Source organism: Oryctolagus cuniculus, chromosome 18 (assembly GCF_964237555.1).
Source record: "Oryctolagus cuniculus chromosome 18, mOryCun1.1, whole genome shotgun sequence".
Classification (NCBI taxonomy): Eukaryota; Metazoa; Chordata; class Mammalia; order Lagomorpha; family Leporidae; genus Oryctolagus; species Oryctolagus cuniculus.
Window position 1 is genome coordinate 13,056,035 of NC_091449.1, and position 23,308 is coordinate 13,079,342.

A 23,308-nucleotide genomic window follows, 5' to 3' on the forward strand; every position below is an offset into this window, starting at 1 on the left:
ATAACTCCACCAATGATAATGAGAGTTCCAGATTCTCCACATACCGCCAACACCTGTTACATAACATTATAGGAGGATACCATCCTTGTAGAAGTGACTTTACTTTCGGGGCCAGTGTTGTGGTGCAGTGGACTAAGTTGCCACCCCAAATGGCCTCAACAGCCAGGGCTGGGCCAGGCCAAAGCCAGGAGCCTGGAGCATCTTCCGGGTATCCACGTGGGTGCAGGGGCCCAAGTACTTGGGTCATCTTCTTTGCTTTCCCAGGCTACCAGCAGGAAGCTGGATCAGAAGTGGATCAGCCGGGTTTCACACTGGCGCCCATATGGGATGCCGACTTCACAGCACAGGCTTAACCTAAGGAGAGTTCTTATTCAGGAGTGACCCAAAGTATACAGTTTTGAACATAAAGAGCAATTCTTTTGCTATACTTTTCCTCTTAGGAAGACATTTCTTCCGACTGAGGGAACTGTCAGTTCCCCACTCCCGCCAGAGGCAGTGAGCGCATGGGGTAGCGGGAGGATCCATAGGAGCTATTTCCTCCCCCAGGGCCTTCAGGATTCCCCGCAGCCACTCCCTGGGACATCACCCAGCGGGTGTTATGTGGGTTCAGACCCCCGGGAAACCTACACCCGTTCTGGTACATCTGTGCCCTCTCCTGGGACATCAGACTGCTGGTTAATTAAAAGCTGTTGTTGCAGATACTGAAGGCACCGGTTTCTACCCCTTGACCACAGGCGAGGGATTTCATGGGTGAGTGGTTGGCTATTGGGTGTAGGTCAGCCACTCAGCCAGGGGGACGTTCAGGGTCGGGAGACTTTCCTGGTTGTCACGCCCGGGGAGTGAGTGCTCCACACCCTTCTGCAAGAGCGCTAACGCCGGTGCAGCGGAGACCGAGAGCCCGCTGGGCGCCCTCCCCGGCTTCCTCTGGAGCCCCCCAGTCCTCCCTGCCATCCCCCTACCTCGGCCCCTCCTGGGATCCCTCCATCACCTGAACGCCCCCTCTACTCACGCTCACCTCTCCCAGGCCAGGTTGGCGCGTTCTGGCAGGTGTCCACAAGAGGGCGCTCGCGTTCTCCCCAAGTTCCTGAGACGGAGGCCGCTAGGTCCGCAGGCCCGGCTCCAGAGTTTCAGGGTGAAGCTCCTGGGTCAGGGACCAGGGTTCCTCCACAGAGGAACTCCACATGGGGGATGTGGGGTCACAGACTGGGGACCCGGGACCAGCCCCAGAGCCCGAGTCAGTGGAGGGGAGGTGCCCAGGCTCAGCGACTGGACACATCAAGCCTGAGTCACAGCTGTCCAGCTGGCTACCAGGGGGAAACAGCCGTGTGCCCGCGGGCCTAGAGGCCCTATCACTTAGGATCTGGGCCTGTTCGCTTGGCAGGGCCGCTGCGAAGCTGCCCAGACTGGCCTTTTCCTGTGGGAGACGGACATGCCCCAGAACCAGGTCCCACCTCAGCAGGGTTTCGTTGCTGGTTGTCCATGGGGAACTGGGCTCTTGCTGGGCACAGGGGAGCTGGGATCCCCACCAGTGGCACAGTGGAGGAATACCAGGTGATTTAGGCAGATGGAGGTAGAGGGCGTTGTTCCTGCAGTGGGGTGGGGAGGGTCGGGAGACAGGCTTAGCGCTGCAGGCCGGGTCAGTGGCCAAAGCGTTTCCTCTGGGAATCCAGCCTTGTCCCTGCAGACATCACAGAACCTCCGCTCCAGGGCTTCCGGCCACAGCTCCTCAGTTCTGTCCCTGAGCTCCCAGCTGCAGCCCCCACAGGTCTGAGGTCCGAGGTCCTACGTGAGCCCTCTGTCTCCATCATACCACACAGCTCTATGCCACTGCCCAAGCCTTCAGAGTGGCCACCAAGTGCCCCAGTCCCCACCAGGGTGAGTGGCCAGCTGGAGGTAGAGCCTTGCCTTCCTGGTCAGCTGTGGGACCATCTCTCCGACCCCAGTCACCCCAGGAGCGGAGAGCAGGGGACGAGTGTCCGCCGCCCACGTGCCTGCAGGAGCGACTGAACTTCCCACTTTAGGGGATGGCAGCTTGTGCTGCAGGAATTTAATAGAAAATGTGTGGGTGGGACCAGTGCCGTGGCTCACTTGGTTAATCCTCCACCTGTGGCGCCAGCATCCCATATGGGCGCCGGGTTCTAGTCGCGGCTGCTCCTCTTCCAGGCCCGCTCTCTGCTGTGGCCCGGGAGGGCAGTGGAGGATGGCCCCAGTGCCTTGGGCCCTGCACCCCATGGGAGACCAGGAGGAAGCACCTGGCTCCTGGCTTCAGGTCAGTGCAGCGCCGGCCGTGGTGGCCATTTGGGGAGTGAACCAACAGAAGGAAGACCTTTCTCTCTCTGTCTCTTTCTCACTGTCTATAACTCTACCTGTCAAATTAAAAAAAAAAAAAAAAAAAGAAAGAAAGAAAATGTATGGGTGAGATTTTTTTAAAAAGATTTACTTATTTATTTGAAAAACAGAGTAAGAGAAAGTGCTGGGTGGGATCTTCCAAGCCCTGGTTCACTCTCCAAAAGCCTGCAACAGCTAGGGTTGGGCCAGGCCAAAGCCAGGGCCAGGAACTCCACCTGGATCTAAGCATGTGGGTGGCAGGGACCCAAGTACCTGGGCCGTCGCCTGCGGCCTCCCGGGCCCATCTGTAGGAGCTGGATCAGAAGCAGGGGAGGGACTGAATCCCAGGCTCTCTGGTTGAGATGCGGGTGCTCCAGGCAGCGGCCTCATAACCACTGGGTCACAAGGCTCTTTTTTCTTCTTCCATACTCTGTAGGCACAGGCTTCTGCAAAACTGACAACTGTCGTTTGCTGTGTCTTAGGACTGTCACACCGTTGATCTGTGACTTTTCGAGCAGGGTTGCAGTGAACACCCATGAATACTTAGCTGGGTGCACCCGCCCACTGCACAGGCCGGTCTGTTTGCTTGGCCATGGGATATGCACATCTTATAACCGGTGGCTACTGAGCTGCCCCCAGCACCCTCAGTCAGTTTGGTCTCCGTGTCTAACGTGCCTGCTCCCCGTTCCTCTACATCAAGCCTGCACACCATCGCTTGTCTTCATTTTCAAAAACTCCTAATATTCAAATATCCCACCTTTGTACTTCACCTTTATATTATATGGTTGATCTCCTCTATCTTGCAGGTCATTTGTGGGTCTTTCACTGAAATTACACCGCATTGGTTTTGTTTGCATTTTTAATGTCTGGGCACCCTTTCTGGTCCCCTGACTGCATCCTTCTCTGGGAGCTCATCCAGCGATCCCTCAGACCGCTATTCATAGGGAGTTTCTAGGTTTCCTTTTGAACTTTTCAACGCCGTTCAGTGCAGTCATTGTTCCCCTCTCTGGCATCCATTTGCCCGACATCACCGCAACCCTCGATGCCAACAGAACGTCGGCGTTATCAGACCCCCGTTTGTTGTCTTCATCGGCCCATTTCCCAGTTTTGTTCCCTGTTGTTCTCAAGTGTGAGTTCTGGGGGCCGGCGCTGTGGCACAGTGGGTTAGAGCTCTGGCCTGCAGCACCAGCATCCCATGTGGGTGTTGGTTCAAGTCCCGGCTGCTCCACTTTCAACTCGGCTCCCTGCTAATGAGTCTGGGAGAGCAGCAGCAGGTGGCCTCTCCCCCTCTTTCTCTCTCTCCCCCTCTCCTCTGTGTAACTCTTGCAAATAAATAAATCATTAAAAAATTATTTGAAACTTTATAAAAATGAAATGCTGGAGTGGATGTTTCTGTCTAGTGTTTTTTTTTTTTTTTTTTTTTTTTAAATAATCATTTTATTTGAGGCGGAGTGACGGGGGGCGCAGAGAGGTCGTCCACCCCACGGCTCACCCTCAGTGACCAGGAGCCGGGCACCCAGGCAGGTCTCCCCGCGGGCGGCCGGAAGCGAGCCGGGCGTTCTCAGCGAGCGCCGGGGCGGAAGCAGAGGGCGGGGACTCGCCCGGTGCCCCGGGCAGCCTGCCGGCCCTGCTGGCCGAGACCTAACCCGCTGGCCATAACGCTGGCCCTGTGCCCCGAGACGAAGACGCCTCCAAAGGGGTTCGTTTCGGTAAAGGCTGGCTGCAGAGGGCTGCTGTCTACCTGACGCTTCTTGCTTTAGCAGCACAACCTGGGTATCGCTGACGGAGCGAGCCCGTCACAGGGAAACGCGGACCCGCAAGGCCACGCGGGGAGGGTCCTGGGGTCCCCGCGCTCACCCCGTCCTCAAAGAAACCAACCCCGCTCCGGCTCGCAGAAACCACGCTCCTCGGCGCCCAGCACCCAGACCGCTGCCCGCCGGCGAGCGCTGAACCCGCCCCACCGCCCCCGGCCCGAGCGCCCCCGGCCCCCGACCCCCGCGAGTCCACAGAGGCCCACGTCCCGCCCCCATCCCTCCGCGGCGTCGCACAGCTGACGCCGGAAGTCAACACGGCGGTCCCGCCCCAAGGCCGGAAGTGCGGGGGCGCGCGTGCGCGGAGCGGCCCGGCTCCGCTCCCAGCATGCGCTGCGGCCCGGGCCGCGGTTTTGTTTGCGAAAGGCGGGTTCGTCAGAGTTGTAAAGCTGTGAGTCTTAGCTGGTGTTTCCTTCTAAGTTGTATTTACCAGTTTTCGTGTGATTTGGCGAGCAGAGAGACAGAGAGAGAGATCCTCAGCCTCAGTGGTGGGGCAGGCCAAGGCCTGGCGCCCGGAGCTCCCCGCCGGCGGCCGACCCCGGAGCCGCCGCGGACGCCGGGCCGAGCCGCCCGTTGTCCTGGCTGTGGGCGTCTGCGGAGGGGTGGAGTCGGCCAGAGGCAGCCCGTGTTAGAAGGCGTTTCTAGTAAATTAGTCACACATAGTACACGCTAAACAGCGGCAGGTAGACACACGCGTGTACGTGTATATTCTGGAAGCCGTCAAGTAGACTGAGGTAGATCTTTACAAACGTGTTAAGTTAAAAAGCCCGAGGAAAAGTCTCCTGGTTTTATCTGAGAGGCGGAGAAACGAGAAACGTGGACGGCTTCCCAGGTCTGGCTTCCTTGCGCAAGGGCCGCTCCAGTCTGGATCAGTCCTGTCCAGGGCGGATTCTTGAGTGGAAAGAGAAGCAAAGGGGGCAGGGGAGTCTTGTGCGATCAGCCTCTGCCCTCCCCTCTCAGACGGTCACTGAGCGCCTCTGTGCAAGGCACTGGGAGTGGGGTCACCCGGAAAGACGGGGTCTGCCTGCGGCGCCGAGACGTCTCAGGGAGGCCATAGACAGCGCACTCTTAGACTGTGGAAGCAGCGAGGGGGCTGCTAAAACTGTGAGGGAGTTCCTTGTTTAACATTTATTTTATTTATTTGAAAGAGTTACAGAGACAAATCTTCCATCTGCTGGTTCACTCCCCAGATGGCTGCAACGACCAGGGCTGGAAGCCAGGAACGAAGCCAGGAGTCAGGAGTTCCATCCGGGTCTCCCACGTGGGTGCAGGGGCCAAGCGCTTGGGCCGTCCTCCACTGCTTTCCCAGGCCATAGCAGGGAGCTGGATCGGAAGGGGAGCAGCCGGGACTCCAGCCGGTGCCCCTATGGGATGCCGGGGTGCCGACCTCACAGAGCCGGCTTTACCTGCTACACCACAGTGCCCGCCCACGAGGGCGTTTCTTGACCCTTAAGAAACTGAGTAGATTTTTCACAAACAGGAAATCGAGGCAGGAAGTGCACGTTTGTGGTTAGGAACAGAGGGCGCAGACCTGAGCTTGCAATGCAGCAAGCAAGTCTTAGTGGGGGAAGTTCACAGGTTTGGGGGCCTCACTGACCCAGGAAAGAAGTCTAACGTTATGTCAAGCACCAAGTTCAGTTAGCCTTGTCAATCCCCCCACCCTACCCCCCACCTTTAAAAAAAAAAAAAAGATTATTTGAAAGGCAGAATTAGGCAAGGATTGGGGGTGGGGCAGCAGAGATCTCCGTCCTCTGGCTCACACCCCAAGTGTCTGCAGTGGCCGGGGCTGGGCCAGGCCGACGCCAGGAGCCTAGAACTCCTGCATCCGGGTCTCCCGGGTGGGTGCTGGGGCCCAAACACTCAGTCCATCCTCCCCTACCTTCCCAGGCGCGCTAGCAGGGAACTGGATGGGAAGAGGGACAGACAGGACTTGAAGCTGCTCATATGGGACGCTGCGCCACAGGCAGAGGCTTAACTTACTGCACATAGCGCCAGCCCCCACCCCTACATTATTAAGGCGCTCTCCCGAGGAACCCTCTGAAGCGTTGAGGACCGCACACATTGCTGCGTCCCAGCTGAGCAGTCAGGAGCTCTGCCAGCAGATGGCGCCGTTGGCTGCCAGGGCACAGTGAGAGGCTGGGGGCACCGGGCTAGTGGACCCCAGGATGCAGGGTGAGCCCAGGGTGGAGACAAAGTCTAGGGAGGTATGAAAGGGGATGCCTCATGCATGAGGTGGTGGTGGAGGGAAACAGATCTTGTCACAGCAGGGCCCTTCTTCCCAAAATCTTCGTGTCTGGAGAGAGGCGGTGGGAAACTTGACTTCTGTGCTCTTGGCAGGGATACCAGGGTTTAGGTTAGGCCTGAAAAATCATCTGCCTACTGGCGCCGCGGCTCACTAGGCGAATCCTCCGCCTTGCGGCGCCGGCACACCAGGTTCTAGTCCCGGTCGGGGCGCCGGATTCTGTCCCGGTTGCCCCTCTTCCAGGCCAGCTCTCTGCTGTGGCCGGGGAGTGCAGTGGAGGATGGCCCAAGTGCTTGGGCCCTGCACCCCATGGGAGACCAGGAGAAGCACCTGGCTCCTGCCATCGGATCAGCGCGGTGCGCTGGCCGCAGCAGCCATTGGAGGGTGAACCAACGGCAAAAGGAAGACCTTTCTCTCTGTCTCTCTCACTGTCCACTCTGCCTGTCAAAAAAAAAAAAAATCATCTGCCTCCCTCATGCATATATGATTTTTCTCCTGAGCGTTGTGAAATTAAGTTTCAAACATTAATCTTATTCACCCCTAAATATAAAAAACAAAACAAGAGTGGTTTCTTCTATAACTGCGGTACAACTAACAAATCACTATGCATGTACTACAGGGGAGGTGGAACTTCACCTGTTACCTCTTCGGCTGTCTAGCTGGGTCTGAGAAGTAAATTGGCATAAAATAGATTAAGAGGAGAAAAGCATATGAATTTAATGTAAGGTTTACTTGACACAGGAGCCCTCAAAGAAAGGCAGACCCTGGGCTGGCACGCTGCAGCGGGTTAAGCTGCCACCTGCAGCGCCGACATCCCATGTGGGCACCCAGCTGGGCTGCTCCACTTCTGATCCAGCTGCCTGCTAAAGCATCTGGGAAAGAACAGGGCTGGGGTGGGGCTCGAGCCAGGAGCCCAGGAGCCAGGGACTCGATTCAGGGGACCCACGTGGGTAGCAGGAACCCAACCAATTGAGTCACTCTCAAGTCTGCCTGAGGACAGCGTTGCGAACCTGTGTCTCACACACAAGTGTGGACAGGCACATCCGCACAGCTCCAAGCACCCGCCGTAAGTGAGTTGCGCAAAAAGGGAAGGCTCCTGTTCCCAAAGACAGGAAGCGTTCTCTTCAAGTTCACAAACTACACTGTGGACTGAGTGCTTTGTCCAAATAAACTCGCTTCCCTGAGCGTGGGAGAATTTAAGGAATATTGACTGATTTTCCTGCAAGGACTTTCCCATCTAGTTTAGTAACACCACACGAAGGCAGGAAAACGGCTTAACTGATACTCACGGACACAGACCACAAAGCCAGCTCCCCGCCGCTGCTGTAAAATCCAGCTGAGTGCCTCCTAGGCAGGCGCCGGCTTTCCTCCATCCCCACCTGCGTGTTCTCCCCTGGGCTGCAGTCAACAGGAGGCCCGAAGCCCTCCCACCAGTGGTGGGGAGACCCTTAACCCATTTCCTGTGCCTAATACGTCCACCTGTGGACGCTCTGGATGAAACATGGCGACGGCAGGCAGACCTCCGGGTGTCCAAGAACCCGTGCAAGTGGATCAGATATTCAGCCTGTGTCCAGTCAGCTTTCTCACCCTAAGGTGGCCAAAACCTGAGGACTAAAATGTGGTTAAAAACCTTCTGTGGGGCAGGCATGTGTTGCAATGGTGGGGACACTACCCTATCAGACAGGAGTGCTTGGGTTTGAGTCCTGGCCTCACTTGCAACTCAGCTTCCTGTTATGGAGGCCTCAGGAGGCAGCAGGTTGCAACCTCTGTCCTGAGTCCCTGCTGCCCACGTAGGAGACCTGGAGGAAGCTCCTGGCTCCTGGCTTCGGCCTGGTCCAGCCCTGGATGTTGGGACCCTTTGGAGAGTGAACTAGTGGATGAAGGATCTTCTCTCTCTGTAACTCTGCCTTTCAAATAAAATAAATACTAAAAAAAAAAAAAAAAAAAAAAAAGACTGCCTCAGTGTTTCCTGTCCCACATCTTTTCCAGAGCCCCACACTCTGCCATGAAAAGGCGAAGCCTGTCCGTCCCCTGGCGTCAGCGAGTGGCCCTGCCGCCCTCTGGCTCTCCGCCGAGCTGCCTGCCTTTGGAGCCCAGCTGCTCAGCTGCGTGAGCCCAGGGGCCCCTGTGGAGACGCAACACGAAGAGCAACCAAGGCCCCTGGGCAGCAACCAGCGTCTGCGGCCAGACAGGTGAGCGGAGGCGCCTTCGGGTGATTGACGCCTCCTGCGTCCCAGAGCAGAGGCGAGCTGTCGCTGCAGCCCTGTGAGACGTTGTGTGTTGTCCGTGCTTTGCCGCGTCCGGGGGTCATGTGCCGCTGATCAGCAGTGCCAGTGCAGTGGTACTGGGCCCCGGGTCCACCGCGAGTGGCAAGGGGCTACCCCAGACCGTCTCACAGCCCCTGAACAAACAGCAGAGGTGTTCTACCTCTTATTTCCTTTCATTTTATTTAAAGATTTATTGTATTTATTTCAAAGGTAGAGTTATAGAGAGAAGGAGAAACTGCTTCCATCTGCTGACTCACTCCCCAGATGGCTGCAGCAGCCAGGCGTGGGCCAAGCTGAAGCCAGGAACTTCTTCTGGGTCTCCCACGTGAGTGGCGGGAGTCCAAGGACCTGGGCCATCTGTTGCTGCTTTCCCAGGGAAAAGCAGGGAACTGGTTCTGAAGTGGAGCAGCCAGGACTTGAACTGACACCCATATGGGATGCTGGTGCTGCAGGTGGCGGCTTTACCCGCTGCACCGCAGTGCCAGCTCTTTCTTATTCCCTTTCTATTCTCTTTCTTTACTTGGCTCATGTTTCCTTATTCTGTTGATTCCTGTTGCCTTCTCTGGGTCCCCTCAGCCCTTGTAGGTCCCCCGTCTTGACCACGACCCCTCTTCCTGTGCCTCCTCCACCCTGGCTCTGACCATCTCAGCTGTCCCCTGTGTGGCTATGGGACTCTGCCCTCATGGGAGCAGAGCTCTGGGATGTCAGGTCTGCCACTGATTTGGCTGTCGCTGGGTGGAGCGCAGTAGATGTGCTGAGGTCGGCACTGGTGAGGCTGCCACCCTCACCCAGGCTCCCTCTCTCCCACTGATGTCGCCCCTGCAGCCCAAGCCGCGGCTCAGTGCTATTCTACCCAGATGCCAGGGGCCACAGCCCTGCTGCCTGAACACTGAGCCGCCCCGAGCTCTCCCTCCTGGGCTGTTTCTCCTTCTCCCCGTGATACGTGGGCCTTGGTATTTGTGAAGCATGACCCAGACCTTGTAGCCACGAGCCCGACCTCCCCCTCCCCAGTGACCCCACTGCCTGATGTAGCTGTCATGGGGCCTCAGGGCCCCCCAGCCTCTGGCTGAGTGCAGAGGACAGAGAGGAGGCCCTGCCCGTCAGCACGCTCCATGGGGTGTCCCCCTCTGGGTGGCTGGGTCCCCTCTTCTCCCCAGCCCCACACAGCAGAGCTCCAGGCAGCTGCACACTTGTCTCATGTTGACAAACGAGAGCCAGGTCAGGGTTAGTGGTCCAGGGTCAAGGGCCTGCATCTGGGGTGGCCTTCCTCTGGCAGTGGCCCAGGGCAACGGGGGTGAGACAGGGGTAGCCTATGTGTCTTTGTGTCTGCGTGCTGCACTCTCTGACCCTGACGATTGGGTCGTGGAGGCTGTGCCCTGACTTGCACCTTCCAAAGCCCCACCTCTGAACACCCCCTCAGTACCTCACAGCAGGGAGGAGGCTACGGCAGGAGTTTTTTGGGGAAGCCGTGTTCAAACCATAGCGAAGCCCAAACCCCAGACTGCTCCCAACCCCCCACCCCCGGCTGCATCCCCAGCCCGGTCCTGGGGGCTCCTCTGGACACCTGGAAGCAAATTCCCAGGGAAAGGGATGTAGCGCCTCTTCTGTCACTCTCACTTCTCTGCAAACATCTGCACTCGCAGCGAGAGAGCGGTTAGCGACAACACAGATGTGTGGACGTCGTGGTCCTATGACCAACGCCTCTCCTGAAGACATGCCTGTCCTCACGCTTGGGCCCCACGCCTGCCGCACCTGCTCTCTGGGCTGCTTCTCTGCAGGTAGACCTGTAGACACCACCTGTCTCCTGTAGGTGGCGCCGTGACTCGCTGCCGCACGTCCTGGAGCCTATCTGTAAACCTGTGTCTGCTCCCGGTCTCATTCTATTTTCAAACATCTGATGTGAACGTTTGAAGTGGAAATACGATAGGAGTTTTACCTGTAATGTAAGTGTTCCAGCAACCACATTTTACTTTATAAACAGAGCTATCCTGGGCCCTCACTGCCTCCCAGGGTGTGCCCCAGCGGAAAGTTGGAGGCAGGAGCCAGAAGTGGGCATTGAGCCGAAGCTCTTCGATACGGACTCAAGTGTCTCAGCTGCATCCCAGCCACTAGGCCAGCCGCCTGCCCCTGGAAGCCATATTTTAGAATGCAAACCAGCAGGACAGCAAGTCCAAGAAGAGCTGCTCCGATCACTCATCGGAAGGGGAATGCACGTCCAAAGCACAGTGACTCTGTTAGGGAATATTGAAAAGGCAAAAATCAGGCGAGCGTGTGGTGCAGTGGGTAAGGTGCCACTGGGGTTGCCAGTGCACCATATCGGACTTCCTGGCGTGAGTCCCGGCTCCTCCACTTCAAATCCAGCTCCCTGCCAGTATGCATCCTGGGAGGAGGTAGATGATGACTCACGCACTTGGGTCCCTGCCACACAAATGGGGGACCTGGATTGAGTTCTGGGCTCCTGGCTGTGGGGGGCATTTGGGAGTGAAGCAGCAAATGGAAGATGTCTATCTCTCTCTCTGTCTCTCTCTCTGTCTCTCTGCTTTTAAAATAAAAATGAGGGACTGGTGCAGTGGTGTAGCAGGTAAAGCCACTGCCTGCAGTACCAGCATCCCATACAGTCCTGGCTGCTCCACTTCCGATCCAGCTCCCTGCTAATGGGTCTGAGAAAGCAGTAGAAGATGGCCCAAGCGCTTGGGCCCCTGCACCCACGTGGGAGACCCAGAAGAGGCTCCTGGCTCCTGGCTTTGGCCTGGTCCAGCCCAGCCATTCCAGCCATCTGGGGACTGAATCAGTGGATGGAAGATCTCTCTCTCTCTCTCTCACTCTCACTCTCACTCTCTAACTCCACCTTTCAAATAAATATTTTTTTTTTAAATGAAAATGAATTTTAAAAATTTAAAACTCAGTGAAAATATTAAATTAAAAACCCCAGAAAATATGTGTTGGCGAGCATGTAGAGAGATTGGAATCCTCGTGCAGTGCCGTTGGGAATGTGAAAAGGAGCAGCCGCTGTGGCAAAGGCCGTGGCCATGGCCGTCCTTAAAACAGTAAACCTAGAGACACCACGTGACCCAGCAGGTCCACTTCTGGGGATGCAACCCAGAGAATGGGAAGCGGGGACTTAGAGAGATTTGCCCACCCACGTTCGTAACAGCATCGCTCACAATAGCCCAGAAAGACGGAGGTGACCCATGTGGCCGTCACGGGTGAGACAGACCCACCACATGTGACACACACGTGCAGTGGGCCGGGACTCAGCCCTCAGAAGGGAGGAGATTCTGACACAGGGCACGGCACTGCAGCATGGATGGACTTTGACCTCATGCTAGTGACGCAGGCGGGACAGAATGACAAACACATGACTGCACTTCTGTGAGGCGCCTAGCATGGTCAGTTGCGTAGAGACAGGAAGTCGAGTGGGCATGGGGAGGTCCTGTTTGATGGGAGCGGAGCTCCAGGTTTGCAAGAGGGAGAGTCCCGGAGGCGGGCGGTGGTGACAGCTGTGCGACAGTGTGGATGTGATGAACGCCACGGTGAAAAACAGGTGACGTTAATGTCAGGTTTTATCCCAGTGCCCTGAGAACTTCACCATTTACCACGCACCTCCCGAGATGCCTTACAGCCCTTCCTCACCCTGGCCCTGGAGACGCGGCGGATTTTACACACAGCACCCCTCAGTTCACGCTCCCCCGTCTCACGCGCTGTTGGTGGCTGCCACACGGGACAGCGTCCACCTCAAACCTCATGTGAGGTGTCTCCATCGTGTCTGCAGAGACCCACGTCTCCCAGCAGCATAGCACACACCTGCACCCCTCCCTCACACCGCACACATACGCTCCTGTTGTCTGCCGACGCCCCAGGGCCCCGGACACCGTCAGCAAGGCACGCCAATTCCACTCCCGGTGGGACCTGCACGTCTGCCCTCTTCCCTGCATGAATTTGCACCTCATTCGTGTGTCCGTCTGAGCCTCAGATTGTCATCTCAAAGTCCGGCAGGCGTGGCTCTGGACAGGAGGCCCCCCAGTGTCCTTCCTCCTTCCCCTGGGCTGCATCCTCCTCCTCCTCCTCGCTGCTCTCCTTCTCTTCCTCGCTGCTCTCCTCCTCCTCTTCCAAGATGGCCGTCAGTTCCTCCCGTAGCGCCTCCATCTCCAGCCCCAGGCTGCACAGCTGGCCCAGCAGTTGGACATCCACCCGACGCATGTTCTCCTGCCAGTAGGGAGGGGCGTTACAGGCTTGCCACCAGGGGGCGGGGGGCCCCCTGGACCTGGGTGAGAGCCCATAGCACCTGGACAGGCCCCTCACTGCGTCCCTGTGCCCTGCTGCCGTCCTGCTGCGCACGGTGTCTCCTGATAGCTACCTCGGTCTCCATTCCTCCACCCCTGCCCTGTCTCTGTCTTTATGCCTCTCTCATTATCTCTGTCTCCATTCCTGCTGCCCGGCCCTTGGCTGTCTCCATTTCTTTCTCATGCACATTCATTCGGGGTCTGTCTCTGCTCTTACTCCTTTATTCTTTTAAGATTTATTTATTTATTTATTTGAAAGAGTTATGGAGAGAGAGAGAGGTCTTCCATTCACTGGTTCCCTCCCCAAGTGGCCACAATGGCCAGGGCTGAGCCAGGCCGAAGCCAGGAGCCAGCCAGGTGTTCCATCCAGGTCTCCCACATGGGTGCAGGGGCCCAAGCAGTTGGGCCATCTTCCACTGCTTTCCCAGGCCAGTAGTAGGGAGCTGGATTGGAAATGGTACCACTGGGACAGGAACCAGCACCCATATGGGATGCCAGCCTGGCAGGTGGTGGCCTTACCCACTGCAGCACAGCGCCAGCCCCTGTCCTCATTCTTAGTGTCTGGGGTCACCTCTCTCCCTCCTGTCTCACTCTGCATGTTTCTCTATGCCTGCTCTGTCCCTTCTCATGCACTCATTCTCTCCCCCTCCAACCCCTCACTCACCAGCTCCTCCCAGATCCACAACAGACTCTCCCTGGCACCTCCAGGATCTGCTGCAGGGGACATAAGGGTCTGGCCCGGGCTGTCCACCCGGGGCACCCCTCTCAGGGCCCAGGAGGGTGGGCCCAGCTCTTGGGGGAGCAGCCCAGACTGCCCCAGCTGCCTCCACAGCTCCATAGTCTGAGCCCTGGCCGCCAGAAGCAGGAAGTAGCAAGGTCCAGGGTGGCCCAGTCCCTGGGGAGCTGTGGGGTGGGGGGTAAAGGGCGGCGTGGAGGGCACGGAGGCCTGGCGGAGGCCTCCCAAAGTCCACTCGGTGAGAGTCAGCCGGCTGGGAGGGAGCTTTCCTTCTGGAGTTTAACCTCAGCTCTGCTCACTGGGCCCAGCCTAGCGCCTCGTAGCGGCCATTGTCTGCGGATGCCTACCCTGTCTGTCCTGCTATCTCCTGGGCCCCTCTCCCTCTGCTGCTGGCCCTCACCTGATCTCCCACAGCGCCATCCCTGCCCTCTTCAGCCCAGGCCATCCCAGGGTTTCACAGCAGTGGCCCCTAAGGGCCAGGGATGGATTCTGGGGGTGACGAGAATGGAAGCAGGCTGCTGGACCCCACGAGTGGCTCTGCCCGCCCTGGACTTGCTGGCCCTGTGGTCACGGTCAGGGTGGCCCGCTGCGTGCTATGGGAGGAGCACTGCAGGCCTCCCTGCCTGGAGCCCCCCTCAGGCCCACGCTGCTAAATTCCAGGCACATGGCCATGGCTCCCAAGTCCCTGCCCGGTCCTGACTCCTCTGCTGCAGACCCACCCCCCAGCAGCTGCACAGCTCAGGAGGGTCAGAGCCGAGCTCAGCTGGGACCCACACCCATGACCGTGGGGGCTCATCCTCCTGCACACCCAGAGGTCAGAGGTCCCGTGTGGGCTCCCAGGGCACGGTTCTGTTATCAGCTTCTAGAAGCTGCCTGCCTTAGCGTTGCTCCAACCTTCGGCCCCACCCTCACGTCTCCTACAGACTCTGGCCCTCCCGCCTTCCTCTGATAGCACTTGTGGTTACGGTGGGGCTGCCCCGTTATCCATGATCTCCATCTCAAAAGTCTTGGGGACATCACGCAGTGTCCCCTTTGCCATATCGTAACCCCCTATTATCCTCGGGAGATATATCCCAGCAACCCCAGGGGATGCCAGAATTCACAGGATCCCCACGTGCCAAACCCCACAGGTGCTGCCTTTTTTTTCTTTCTTTTTTGTTTTTTTTTTTTTTAAATGTATATCTAAGACAAAGTTAGACCTACAAACTCGGCACAGGGGTGGGCATTTGGTGAAGTGGTGAAATCCACTCAGGATTCCCGCACCTCATGTCAGAGGCCCTGGGTTCCCGCTCTCGTGTGGGAGGCCTGGATTGAGTTCTGGATGGCTTCAGCTTGGCTGTTGTGAGCATTGGATGGAAGATCTCATTCTCTGACATTCTCTCTCCCTTTCAAATAAATAAATAATTTCATAATTTTTTAAAAAGATTTATTTATTTGAAAGAGTTACAGAGAGAGAGAGAGGAGAGGCAGAGAGATAGAGAGTTCTTCCATCCGATGGTTCACTCCCCAATTGGCCGCAACGGCCGGAGCTGCGCCGATCCAAAGTCAGGAGCCAGGAGCCCCCTCCGCGTCTCCCATGTGGGTGCAGGGGCCCAAGCGCTTGGTCATCTACTGCTTTCCCAGGCCATAGCAGAGAGCTGGATCGGAAGTGGAGCAGCCAGGTCTCGAACCGGCGCCCATATGGGATGCCAGCGCTTCAGGCCAGGGCGTTAACCCACTGTGCCACAGCACCGGCCCCAAATAATTTAATAAATTTATTTAAATGAAAATTTGAAAAAATTAGGCACAGTGAGAAACAATAACTAGCAAAGCAGAACAATTTCAGCAGTGTCCGCGAGGAAAGGCATGTGGACGTGGTCTTTCTCATCTGACACGTGCTTGGCCTTGTGTCCAGCATCTCCCAACTGCCAGCAACACTGCTGTTTTCCTCTGGGGCCAGGACGAAGTGAAATAAGGGTGCCCTGGATACCACACCGGTGCATCTGACCGCTGGGATGCCTCCCAAGGGGCCACCGCGCGGACCGCATGGTACACTGGGCACAGGGTGGGTTTCACGCTGCTCAGAGTGATGTGAACTGCGTACTTACGGGATTTTCCATGTCACGCTTCTGCCCATGGTTGACTTCAAGTAACTGAAACTACAGACAGTGAGACGTGTCTGGGGGAGGGGGAGAACGAGCTGTAAAAGTCACAGTCAGGTTCTGGGGTTGCGGGGATGCTTGTGTGTGAGGGGTGACAGTCACAGGTTCTGGGGTCGCGGGGATGCTTGTGTGTAGGGGGGTGACAGTCACAGGTTCTGGGGTCGCGGGGATGCTTGTGTGTAGGGGGTGACAGTCACAGGTTCTGGGGTCACGGGGATGCTTGTGGGGGGTGACAGTCACAGGTTCTGGGGTCGTGGGGATGCTTGTGTGTAGGGGGGTGACAGTCACAGGTTCTGGGGTCGTGGGGATGCTTGTGTGTAGGGGGGTGACAGTCAGGTTCTGGGGTCGCGGGGATGCTTGTGTGTGTGAGGGGTGACAGTCACAGGTTCTGGGGTCACGGGGATGCTTGTGGGGGGTGACAGTCACAGGTTCTGGGGTCGTGGGGATGCTTGTGTGTAGGGGGGTGACAGTCAGGTTCTGGGGTCGCGGGGATGCTTGTGTGTGTGAGGGGTGACAGTCACAGGTTCTGGGGTCGCGGGGATGCTTGTCTGTGTGAGGGGTGACAGTCACAGGTTCTGGGGTCGCGGGGATGCTTGTGTGTAGGGGGGTGACAGTTCAGGTTCTGGGGTCACGGGGATGCTTGTGGGGGGTGACAGTTCAGGTTCTGGGGTCACGGGGATGCTTGTGTTGTGGGGGTGAGTATCTTTCAGCCGGCCACAGCCACCCTCCCAAACCTGCTGCTCTCCCAGTCCCCCACCTCCAGAAGTGATCCTTCCATCCTTCTGCTTATCGAGCTGTTGGCGCAACGTTGCAAGGAGATCCAGAATCTGAGTGCTGCCCACCACCCCCGCTGCCCTGCCCCTGCGCCTCTTGCTTGACTATCGCAGGAACCTCTGTGCTGGTTCCAGCGTCCACCCTGCCGCCAAGGTCTGTTCCCACCTGGCAGGAAAGATGTTTGCAAAATGCAGAGAGAAACTTGACACTCCCCTCTTCCCAGTCAGCCCTCAGCACCTCGCCTACTTCTCTCCACAAGCCGGTTCCCACCCCAGGGCCTTTGCATCTGCGTTACCTCTGTCTGGAACACCCCTCCCCTAGATCCTTGAATGGCTGCTTCCTTCCTGTCATTCATCTCTGAAATGTCACCTCCTCAGAGAGATTGGGCCTGCACCCAGTCACTCCCTTGATATTGCCTGTTTTTGTCACTTTAAAAAATGATTTATTTAAGAGTGACAGCAGGAGAGGTAGAGATGAGAGGAGAGACAGATCTTCAGTCCACTGGTCAGTCCCCAAAGGTCTGCAACAGCCAGGTCTGGGCCAGTCTGAAGCCAGGACCCAGGGATTCAGGAGTCCAGGCACTTGGGCCTTCCTCTGCCTCCCAGGCACGTTAGCAGGAAGCCGGGTCAGAAGCCGAGTAGCAGGCCTCCACGCCCACTCTGATGTGGGAGGGGGCCCAGGTGGCAGCTTCACCCGTCTCAGACACGGCCTGCACGTGTCTTGCTAACATGCTGCTGCTCCATTCTCAGCTGACTCCCGAGGGCTGGGCCTGTGCTGCTCACCCTGAGGCCCCAGCACCCAGAACAGTGCCCCCGCCCCCGCCGCCCCCCGTGCTAGGCGCTGAGGGGACGTGTGGGATGAGTATTCCCGTCCACAGGACTTCTCCCTGAGGTCCAGCCGGGAACTCCAGACACCGGCCCCCGCCGCGGGCCACCCCACCCTTCCCGTGCCTGACTCTGGTTTTACAAAGTAACTTGGGGCCAGCGCTGTGGCGTAGCAGGTAAGGCTGCCGCCTGCGGTGCCGGCATCCTGTATGGGAACCGGTTCGAGTCCTGGCTGCTCCACTTCCGATCCAGCTCTCTGCTGTGGCCTGGGAAAGCAGTAGAAGATGGCCAAGTCCGTGGGCCCCTGCACCCACGTGGGAGACCCGGAAGAGGCTCCTGGCTCCTGGTCAGCACAGCTGCAGCCATTGCGGCCATCTGGGGAGTGAACCATCGGGTGGAAGACCTCTCGGTGCCTCTCCTTCTGCCTCTAACTCTGCCGTTCAAATAAATAAATCTTAGAGGGAAAAGTGACTGGAGCTGGAGTCAGCGCCGTGGTGCGGCAGGTTAAGCCGCTGCCTTTGGAGCTGGCATCCCACGTGGGCTGCTCCACTTCCCATCCAGCTCCCTGCTCGTGCGCTTGGGAAAGCAGGGAGGGTGGTTCAAGTGCTTGGCTCCCTGCCACCCACCTGGGAGACCCGGATGAAATCCCTGGCTCCTGGTTCCCCTCTGGCCCAGCCCAGGCCTCTGTGGCCATTTAGAGAGTGAACCAGCAGATGGAAGATCGCTGGCTCTCTTTCTGTAACTCTGCCTTTCAAATAAAATAAGTAAATCTTTAAATAAGCAAAGCGGCCTGCATTGTGCCTTAGCGGGCAAAGCGGCCGCCGGCGATGCCGGTGTCCCATACGATCACCAGTTCTGTTCCCAGCTGCTCCACTTCCGAGCCAGCTCCCTACTAATGGCCTCGAAAGCAGCAGAGCACGGCCCAAGCGCTCGGGCCCCTGCACCCATGTGGGAGACCCGGATGAAGCTCCTGGTTCCTGGCTCCAGCCTGGCCCAGAGCTGGCCATTGTGGTCATCTGGGGAGTGAACCAACGGATGGAAGCTCCGACTCTCCCTATCTCTCTCTGCAATTCCGACTTTCAAATCAATCAACCAGTCTTTTTAAAAACCAAGTATGGAATGAAAGCTGGCAGCACTCAGGCGACTGCAGTCAGAGAGGACGGCCCTCTAACGGGGGGGGGGGGGGGGACAGCCCACCTGTCCTAGAGAAAGACTGCAGAGTTCCGCTTAAAGCCCACGGAGAGGGCGGTCGGATTAATCCAGTCCCAGAGTGTAAAAAGTGCATGCGCCTTTAAAAGGCGGGCTGGAGGGCGGAACCTCGCGCCCGAACCCAGTGGGTGGGATGAGAAAAGACACTCCTTCCGGTTACGTAACTGTCAAGATGGTGGCGCCCAGGGCGGTAGGTGACCGGAGCTCCCAGGACCCCCGAGATTGAAACCGTCCTGCAGCCCGTGCCTTCACGGGTTCCGTCGGCGCGGGGGCCGGGGGCCGGGGGCCGGGGGCGAGCAGGAGGGTCTCCGGCTGAGCGCCTCTCTGGGCTTGCGGCTGTTACGGGCGGGAGGAATCCGTGCCGGTCACCGGTGGCAGAGGGGTTTCACGGAGCTAGAGGGGGCGGGGACTTGGCCGAGAGAAACCAATGGGGAAGGAGGGAGTGTGGGCGAGGAGGGGCGCCCAGCCAATCAGAAGTAGCGATACGACTGCGCGCAAACTGCTAATGGGGAGGGCGAGAGTTTGCAAGTATTGGCTGGGGATATGGTGAGGGAAGTTCTTGGGTTATTTATTTTGAGGGAATCCAAAGATATTCAGGAGGGGCGGTAGGGACGGGCAAGAACCAAGAGGCGAATTTGGGAAGGCGCTGAGGGAAATTAAAAATCAAGGCGAGAATTTTAGATAGGATAATTGGATAAAAAGGCGATTCACGTAGGGAAATTGCGAGCTTAAGGATTTTTGAGCGAAAAAGATTTGGACAAAAATTACCGTTAGAATTTGGGGAAAGGAGAATTTGTTTCAAGCAAGGAGAAATTGGGGCAGACGAAGCGGAGACTGTGCAAAGGAATTGGAAGCGCGGGGGCTTCTCCCTTGTGGAAGCTTTTTGCTCTTCCCGGGCTTAGGGACTGGGGGGGGGGGTGCCCATCCACTGGTTCCCTCGCCAGCTGACCACAGCTGCTGGGGCTGGGCTCCGGGTCTCCCGTGTGGGTGCAGGGGCCCAAAGGCCTGGGCCATCACCTGCTGAGTTCCCAGGAGAGCTTGCTCAGTGGAGCAGCCGGGACCGGCCCGGAGCCCATATGGGATGCGGGCTACACCGCGGGGCCGGCCCCATACATGTTCCTCTAAATAAGTAGACGGGTAAGTCTAGGCGGTTAGGTCAGATGACGGAGGTTGTGAGAGGGAAAGAAGGGTTTGGGGGAAGCTGGGAAAACCAGGGCATGTTGGCTAAGTCAGGCAGAGAAGGGGAGACTTCGGGAGGACTGGACTTGGAGGTTCGGAAAGGCGAGTCCTCAGAGCCGGGGAGAGGGCGCAGGTCTGAGGGGGGAGCCGGGCGAGCCGGGCGAGCCGGGCTCAGCCTCCCCTCCCCTCCCCTCCCCTCCTCCCGCCCGCCCCAGCCCCTGCGCCTGGCGGCCCTGGTGCGGGCCCTGAGTGGGGCGGGGGCCCCAGGGGGCGCGAAGGCGTGGCGGCCGCTGCTGCAGCTGCTCACGGAGCACTTCTACGACGTGGAGGCGCTGAGGGAGCGCTGGCTGCAGAAGCGCCTGCGGAAGGTGCACCAGGAGAACCGGTGAGGCCCCGGCCCGGCCGCCCGCCCCGCAGCCCCGGCTCCACCTCTAGCCGGACGGGGCTGACTGCCCCCACCGCGCTCCCCAGCCTGCCCCCTCCCAGAGAGCGGCCCGGCCCCCCCTCGGCCCGCGCTCCCTTCTCGGCGCCCACGTCTCCTCTGGGAAGCATGAGCCCCTCCCAGCCCAGGCCGCCCTCGGTGACTTCCCCGAGGAGGACTTGACCCTCTGCAGTGTGCGTTCCTTCCCGGTTTGCTGTCTCCCCGGCCAGGGTCACTGCCGTGCCCCGTGCTGAGCACTGGCGCCCTGGACTCTGCGGCTCTCAGCAGGGTGGGGACTGGGGGCATGGTGCTGGCCGGGCCTCACCCTCGGCCACCATCGTCCCCACAGCTGCTTCACGTCCCTGGAGGAGCGCTACGGCCCGGACATCGCAGGTGCCGCCTTCGTCCTGAAGCAGGGAGGCGCAGTCAAGTATGACTGGGGAGGGGGCCGGGGGGGGGGTGCACGATTTGTTTGAAAGGCACTGTGTCCAGAGAATCTTCCATCCAGTGGTCTCCTCCCCGAAGTGGCTACCACAGCCAGGGCTGGGCCAAGCCAAAGCCCGGAGCCAGGAACACCATGTGGGCTCCAGGGGCCCACTCGTTTGGGTCATCCCCCGCTGCCTGCCCAAGCACGTTAGTAGGGAGCTTGATTGGAAGTGGAGCAGCTGGGACGCGAACCAGCAGAGCGGCAGCTTGACCACTGTGCCACACGCCAGTCCCATTTCAACGGAAGCTTTCATCTGCGGGTGGCATTTAGCCCAGTGGCTAAGACACCAGTTAGTGTGCCCACATCCTGGCCTCGTTCCCAGCTCTGTTCTCATTCCAGCTTCCTGCTAATGCAGACCCTTGGAAGGCAGTGGTGATGGCGCAAACAATGGGGTCCCTACCCACACAGGCGACCTGGCTCCCAGCTGTGGCCTGTTGAGGGCATTTAGGGCGTGAACCAGCAGACAGGACGGCTCTGCCTCTCAGATACTAATCTTTCACCTGTGGCCCCGCCTGCACTGCTGGCATCCCATGTAGGCGCTGGTTTGAGTCCCCGCTGCTCCACTCCTGATCCAGCTCCCTGCTGATGGCCTGGGAGAGCAGTGGATGGTGGTCCAAGTGCTTGGGCCCCTGCACCCATGTGGGAGACCAGAAGAAACTCCAGACTTCCGACTTCAGCCTGGCCTACCCCAGGACATTGTGGCTGTCTGGGAGGGAACCAGTGGATAGAAGAGCGCGCTCTCTAACTCTGCCGTTCAAATACATCTAAAAACAAAACAAAACCACCTTTGATCTGGTTTGAGTAGTTCCACACAGGACGTGTCTGAAAACGGCCCCTAACTGCCCGTCTGCGGGGGCTCCTGCATTGCAGCTCTCTGCTCTCGGCGCTTCTCAGCCCGTCTGCAGACTGACCATCCATCTTCCCCCTTGGATGAGTTTGTCACGGGCTCCAAGACCTAAGGCCCTTGGCGCAGGCCTGGCAGAAAGCGTGGCAGACCTGGGACAGCTGTTCTGTTACATGGGGCTGGGGGGAAGGTCAGGGGTCACGCACACTCCCTCTCCCCTCCAGGTTCCAGGACCAGGAGTGGATCCGGCCAAACAAGCATGGCCGTTTCTCCCTCGAGTTCCTGAAGTTCCAGAACGTTCCTGTGGAGGCTGTGGATGCCAGTGGCTGTGCCATCAACTACCACGGCCTGCGCAGCCTCCGTGCGAGAGGGGCCATGGGGAACGGAGGGGGAGGGCTGCTTCCCTTGGGTGGGGGCCGGGGGTGGGCCCTTGGTACCATCTGTCCCCTCTCCCCTGCAGTGCCCTTGAAGGAGCTCCGGTCGCTGTGGCTGCGGCACTGCCCCCACGTGGACGACTGGTGTCTCAGCCGCCTGCACCCGCTGGCTGGGTCCTTGCAGGAGCTGTCGCTGGCTGGCTGCCCTCATATCTCGGAGCGGGGCCTCGCGTGCCTCCACCACCTCCAGTGAGACCTGTTCAGGCTGGGCCCGTGCAGGCTTCTCCTGCCCAATCCAGATGAGGGGAGAGGGGGACGGGGTCCCCTGCCCCCAGCCATCGCACACCGTGTGTGTGGGTGTGTGTGTGGGCGGGCACAGGGTCACAGCGAGTCTCCAGGGCAACTGGATGATGCCTGGGTCTTCTGTCTGCGTGAAGACCCCACGACACGTGCACTGCTGTGTGGGCAGTTAACACGGAATTTTTCAAGTACTGGGAGATTTAGACTTCTTTTAGGAAGCCAGGGGGTTGGAACTGGGGTCAGAGCCCTCCCCCACACATACCCCAAACTGCTGTCCTCACGTGGGCCTCCTGCCCTTCTCGCCCCCAGGAGCCTCTGCTGGCTGGACATCTCGGACCTGCCTGCCGTGTCCAACCCGGGCCTCACGCGGATCTTGGTGGAGGAGATGCTGCCCAGCTGCCAGGTTCTGGGGGCTGACTGGACGCAGGGCCTGAGGCTGGGGCCCGAGCAGCAGCCGCGGGACACGGCCAGCCCCAGCCCTGCCTAGCCTGCAGCCCCGGCCACGCAGCGCACCGGAGCAGGCTGTGTGGGGGTCTGGTCGGCCTCCCTCAGCCTGGCGGATCAGCAGGAGACAGGCGTGAGGTTGGGATGTTTGTTCCTGGCTGCCCTCCTTCCCCTGCCAGCTCCTGCAAGGACCCCGATGGACACAGCAGGTGCTGCCGACACTGAACCTGGGGGGTCGTGCAGTCCTGGGTCCCAGGGCATTGGCAGTTACTGAGTCATTCACTTTCAGCTCCCAATTCACCAATTTTGTCTGCTCTGTGACTGTGTCTGGGCCTTTGAAATCTGTGTTGCTGCCTGGCATGATGGGTCTTGTCAGTAGAGGGCGCTGGAGGACACGGCGAGTAGTTGGCGTCGCGGTCCTGCCAGGTGTGCCCTGTGCACCTGCGGCTGCCGGGTCCCACAGTGCAGTGGCTTCCCGGGCACCCCGCCCCCGGCTGTGGGAGCTCCAGGCAGTGCCTCCCCGTGACCGCCCCACACCCTGGTGGATTTCAGGCAATTCTGAGGCACTGGGCAGCAAGTCCCTCCCGTCGGTATTCTGTACATTAAACTCTGGTCAGGCTACCCGTGGTCTCTGATCACATGGA

At 58.7% G+C, this 23,308-nt stretch overlaps 2 protein-coding genes across 2 annotated transcripts; one reads left to right on the top strand and one right to left on the bottom strand.

The window, feature by feature from the left end:
• Window positions 1-12,432: 12,432 nt before the first annotated feature.
• On the bottom strand, window positions 12,433-13,800 carry ERICH4 (glutamate rich 4). The gene is made up of 2 exons (XM_002722292.5): window positions 13,596-13,800; window positions 12,433-12,854 (listed from the first exon to the last, which is right to left on the bottom strand). The coding sequence occupies exons 1-2, from the start codon at window positions 13,767-13,769 to the stop codon at window positions 12,618-12,620; spliced, it is 411 nt and encodes a 136-aa protein (XP_002722338.2). The 5' UTR covers window positions 13,770-13,800; the 3' UTR covers window positions 12,433-12,617.
• A 5,337-nt stretch (window positions 13,801-19,137) lies between these two features.
• On the top strand, window positions 19,138-23,285 carry DMAC2 (distal membrane arm assembly component 2). Its single transcript, XM_070062163.1, has 6 exons — window positions 19,138-19,161; window positions 20,010-20,179; window positions 20,565-20,645; window positions 21,771-21,907; window positions 22,007-22,169; window positions 22,530-23,285. The coding sequence occupies exons 1-6, from the start codon at window positions 19,159-19,161 to the stop codon at window positions 22,705-22,707; spliced, it is 732 nt and encodes a 243-aa protein (XP_069918264.1). The 5' UTR covers window positions 19,138-19,158; the 3' UTR covers window positions 22,708-23,285.
• The last annotated feature ends 23 nt before the right edge of the window (window positions 23,286-23,308 follow it).